Source organism: Mizuhopecten yessoensis, unplaced genomic scaffold (assembly GCF_002113885.1).
Source record: "Mizuhopecten yessoensis strain PY_sf001 unplaced genomic scaffold, ASM211388v2 scaffold716151, whole genome shotgun sequence".
Lineage (NCBI taxonomy): Eukaryota > Metazoa > Mollusca > Bivalvia > Pectinida > Pectinidae > Mizuhopecten > Mizuhopecten yessoensis.
Genome location: NW_018479973.1, coordinates 193,702 through 199,142, shown reverse-complemented (window position 1 = coordinate 199,142; position 5,441 = coordinate 193,702). Strand labels below are relative to the sequence as shown.

At 38.3% G+C, this 5,441-nt stretch overlaps 1 protein-coding gene across 1 annotated transcript; it reads left to right on the top strand.

Moving 5' to 3' along the window:
• Nucleotides 1–2,018: 2,018 nt before the first annotated feature.
• LOC110441860 (refilin-B-like) lies at nucleotides 2,019–4,858 on the top strand. Its single transcript, XM_021485140.1, has one exon. It carries the CDS (start codon nucleotides 3,066–3,068, stop codon nucleotides 3,735–3,737), a length of 672 nt encoding a protein of 223 aa, XP_021340815.1. The 5' UTR covers nucleotides 2,019–3,065; the 3' UTR covers nucleotides 3,738–4,858.
• Nucleotides 4,859–5,441: the final 583 nt, after the last annotated feature.

Sequence of the window (5,441 nt, the reverse complement as noted above, 5' to 3'; positions counted from 1 at the left end):
ACAAAGTCTGTAAACACATATACAATGTAGGTATTAAAGATATTGTGTGAGGTACAAAGTCTGTAAACACATATACAATGTAGGTATTAAAGATATTGTGTGAGGTACAAAGTCTGTAAACACATATACAATGTAGGTATTAAAGATATTGTGTGAGGTACAAAGTCTGTAAACACATATACAATGTAGGTATTAAAGATATTGTGTGAGGTACAAAGTCTGTAAACACATATACAATGTAGGTATTAAAGATATTGTGTGAGGTACAAAGTCTGTAAACACATATACAATGTAGGTATTAAAGATATTGTGTGAGGTACAAAGTCTGTAAACACATATACAATGTAGGTATTAAAGATATTGTGTGAGGTACAAAGTCTGTAAACACATATACAATGTAGGTATTAAAGATATTGTGTGAGGTACAAAGTCTGTAAACACATATACAATGTAGGTATTAAAGTTATTGTGTGAGGTACAAAGTCTGTAAACACATATACAATGTAGGTATTAAAGATTTTGTGTGAGGTACAAAGTCTGTAAACACATATAATGATTAAAGATATTGTGTGAGATACATAGTCTTCACGTAAATTTTATAATTTAAGATATTGTCTGTTATACATTGTCAACCCACACATATTATGGTTAAAGATATTGTACTAGATACATTGTCTACGCGCTCAAACATTGTGTGAGATATTTGGCCTTCCCGAAAATATAATTATTAAAAATATTGAGAACACTTAAAGGTTTTATTATGCTGATTTTATGCAATAGCTTTATAGACTATTTCAGTTTTATTGAAAAATATTTACATTCTGTATGCTTAGACCCATTGACAAAAATTACATTCATAAATGCATAACACAGGTGTTCATAGAATCTCAGCACGTGGGAACTGATAGTAACCTGATCACACTGCGTAGTAATACACTACAAAAACTACTCACTCGGAACGACCGACCTAGATGCTTAATTCTTACATCTTAAAATATTATTGAACTGTGCTTTGTGAAATATCCACGTATTCACGTGTCCTGTGCTACAAATAAACATTGAATATGGAACTACATTTTGTTGTGTTATTGTTGTTGACGGTTGCTAAGATCTCTCACGATAGTGTCACATTTCCCCGCGAAAAAACACTGTTCTCGCCACTGCGTTGCACCCGTGTATAAGCAGGAACAAACCCTGTTTATTTGTTTTATTCGTTGTTATATCGATCCACTGAAAGGATTCGTCAATGTAAATATAAGGAATGATATTTATTTTTTCAACATTTATGAGGTCATAACAACAATGGGTTTTTGGACATATTTTACATGAATCGCTAACGCGATTCATTCAATATGTCCATAAACCCATTGTTGTTATGACCTCATAAATGTTGAAAAAATAAAAATCATTCCTTAAGGAAATGTGTGCGTTTGATTAGTCCCGCAGTAATCTATAAATAGGTGGACGACTCGTGATTTCTTGTTCAGCTAGTCGGCGACTGTCGTTATACATTACATGTATAGTAACCACTAATCATGTTAATGTAAATGTACGGTAGTAATTGATCTGTGTGTCTACGAATTAAAGCTAAACTGTAAACACTTACGACGTGGCACAACAACCTTCTAACTGGATACATAGTCATGTCCATGTAACTCTAGCAATGGCCATTATATCAATGTATACATATACATATCCATAATGAACAGATCAGAGACGTCTCTGAACAGATCTACACATGGAACACCTGGTAGTGTATTATTGTTTGTATTGTGATTCAAAATAACATGTTCTTGCCACTTTAAGAAATAGACGTAAGCGGTGTACAGAAGGGTGGGGACAGTTTCGTGTAAAGGAGGTATCGAGACATGGAGATGTAGAACCTTTATCGGCGTACAGTACACTCAAGTGCTTTATCGCATATGTTTGTTCTAGACAAACACGGACAAGTACCGGACTTTTTTTCCATTTAGTGTAAATAGTTACGTGCTTGTCACCCAATGCTGATAAATAGACTAGCTGTGTAGAAGTCTCAGTGTTACCGAGTGGAGGAAAACATCGAGGTTCCCACAAAGCTAAATGATGAATTTATTTATTAATCCTTTTGTATAGTCATATGTCTTACATCATAGCATCGCGTTTGCTATTCAAATAGTTTCTTCGGTGTTTTGCTTCGCTGGATAGATCTGACTTAAGATGATATTGTGTACTTATATGTTAAAGCTATGGAGTATGTAAACACGACTTCTCAGCTGTGTTTATAGTTGTTATTACCTGAGGAACGGATAGGTATGTATAGCCAATAGAAGCGGTCGTCACTGTAATATACACATTACCTGTGAAATAGTGAAATGAGAGACGGCTACACATTAAACACCGTAGTCCCATTGTATGGTAACAATACAAAGCCAATCATCAGATTAATTTAAAACCCAGCTACAAATAAAGACCGGGATGTTGTTGAATTATTAACTTCCATCCGAAGTATAACGTGATACAGCTGTGGCGGGTGGAGATACAGTCGTGTGTAAGTCAGTCTTCCACAAGTGATCGAGGGGCGACAAGGATCGATACGACTACAGCGCCGACCTGAATACCTGCATTGTATCAGTCATAACCACCAAGTGATTTGCACATTCCGGACATAAATGTTGTGCCACGGTCCCGCCAGAGCTGGGTCCTGTCATTGAAAGTCTTTTCACACGTGTGGAGAACCGATTCCTACCCTTCTTGCTGTCACCATTCTGTATAACATTAAGTCGTCTGCCTTTTAACATTAACGTAAAGCACGTTGATTCAGGAACCTGTCCCGGAGGAACGGGCCAGTCGTTAACAGAGAACCAGGATATTAGTGAAAGTCGATCGTGGCCTAGTCTGTCTGTGAGTGTACCACTGTGATACACACCTGAGAGCGGGACGAGATAGATAAAGGACTTATTTGGCTTGCTGTGAGTGTATTGTCATTCTGACGCCCGAGGGGGCAAACGTGCCGCACACCATCGTCGTATACCTCTGCACCAGGATCAAACAAGGGCAGCCTCTGTACATCTATCTACCTAAACATCATGAGGTTGACGCCTGACCACGTGGAAGAGACATTAACTGTAGTGAAACTGCCTAACTTCGAGGAAAAGTACGACGTCAGTACACTCAACTACGACAGCATGAAGCGATATCATGGTGAAGTACACATGGAGCCTACAATGGAACCTGTTCACTACAAAGACACTATCATCCTGTTTAGTAACTGTACCAAGAAAAGATTTGTAAGCCACACGTATTATGAGCCTAAAGTGAAACCAAAGTATTTCTCCGAGACATTGGTAATATTCCCCAAACGTCCATACAAGACATTCGCCTCCTGTGTGGATTACCATATAGACGAGTGTCGGAAATGGTACCGGACTAGCATGGAATTCACTGCTCGGACCTTCACAACCAATAGAATCCAGAAACGGAAATCGGACAAACAAGCAGCCTCCTCAAAGACTGGCAACAAGTCTACTCATGATCCCGATGGACCTGGAGCCTCCCAGATATTCTTGCCAAGGTACAACAGAGATAAGATGGATGATAGTGACGATGTGATACAGAATGTAAATCTCGTAAACAGCGGATTAATGAACGGTTATAGCGGACTCAGCAATGGGCATTTAACGAACGGGGATATATTGAACGGGGAACTGTTAAACGGAGACATTCTAATACCAGGTATACAGAGTCATAGATGGGTATGATGGGTGGGAACAGTGGGGACAATATAATACCAGGTATACAGAGTCATAGATGGGTATGCTGGGTGGGAACAGTGGGGACAATATAAAACCAGGTATACAGAGTCATAGATGGGTTTGATGGGTTGGAACAGTGGGGACAATCTTCTACCAGGTATAAAAACAGGGTTATAGATGGGTTTGATGGGTGGGAATAACGGGGACATTGGCATATCAGGTATACAAAGTCATGCATGAAAAGGACGAATTACAATGGTCTTATTTGATTAAGTATTGTCAAATATGTCTTGATACTTTTCCATGTACCTAGCCATTTCATCAGACTTTGATCAGAATATCAATTCCGCTTTTACTTCAAATGAGTTGTCAATATGCAGTGTGCTACTTCTATTCCTCATGACAATGTTCTCAAGTGAACAATCTGAGACTGTTGTTGTTTCAGTACACAAGGAATTGCGTCGTTGACAAACATAGTGTGCACACTCTTAACATCAGACATGATTGATAGGGAAAGTCGATTGTCACATCTGCAAATCATTCCCTAAAATGTTTTAATTAGCGAATCTTTCAATCAAACAATATATTCTTGTTTACAAAACACAGAGTACAATGTGTGTTAGCATTGTCGTCGTACTTGACTGTTTGTCACGGATCCTCCCGAGGTTGACCGCTGTGGACTTCGGCTGGTAAAGAATGTACAGGGAACGAACCATTGTGGTTAAGTCAACCATTTCTGCTATGTCTACAATTAAGATTTTTCGTTCTGTGGTAAGAATACCGCAAATGTCGTAGGAAATTAACAGGAAAATTCCCGAGTGGCCAACACTAAGCATCTAGACGTATGTGATTGGAGATATGGATACACAGAGTGGAAAGTGACTGTGTGTGTGCTTTTGTAGGGGAATATGTCATCAGGATCTAAACGTTTAACTATTCGTCATTCTGGAAATGAGATTCCATTTGAGATAATTTAAAAATCAGATCTTTGAAGCGTTACAGACGACGCATACATAACCATCAAAGGCAGGTGTATCATAGGATATTATAATGAATCCATTTAATGAGTGTGTAAAATGTTGACGGGATACGCTTCAGTGATGTCTGTATTAAAACGATCTCACGTCCACCTGGTGTCACATTGTTTGTTGTCTATATGTGTCACGAACACAGAGCAAGGGGCGTCTTATGTTTATAGTTAATGAAAGGCCTTTGGCATACACACTGCTGTATCACCCAAAAGTATGCTACGCTTAATGACATTTTTCATTAATGTATATATTTTGTATTTGAATAGTAAATAAACATCCATTAGAAATTAAAATGACCACAAACAAATCTGATAAAGTACACGGAACTTTAAATTTGGAGAAATGGCAGTTGACATGTAATAGATTAAAGAAAACCGATTATTTTAAACTTCAAACAGAGCCAACTAAATATAGGTTCATGGGCGTAAACAACCATGTCTGCCTCTTAAATAACTTTCGCTGGATACATGTGCCAAGAACCTACAACGGTTAGCCTAGGTAAGACTACTTGAGTCCAATAATGTTTGAGAGGGACAATAACCCATTTACAATGGATGTCGTGTCTGCTGACGGCCCGTGTGATTGGATTACATATGTCCCGTTTGCAGCGGGTGGGGCATGTGTGTACAAAGGTCAAGGCTACATTCACATCATAAAATGTGAAAGAATCTTAATACAG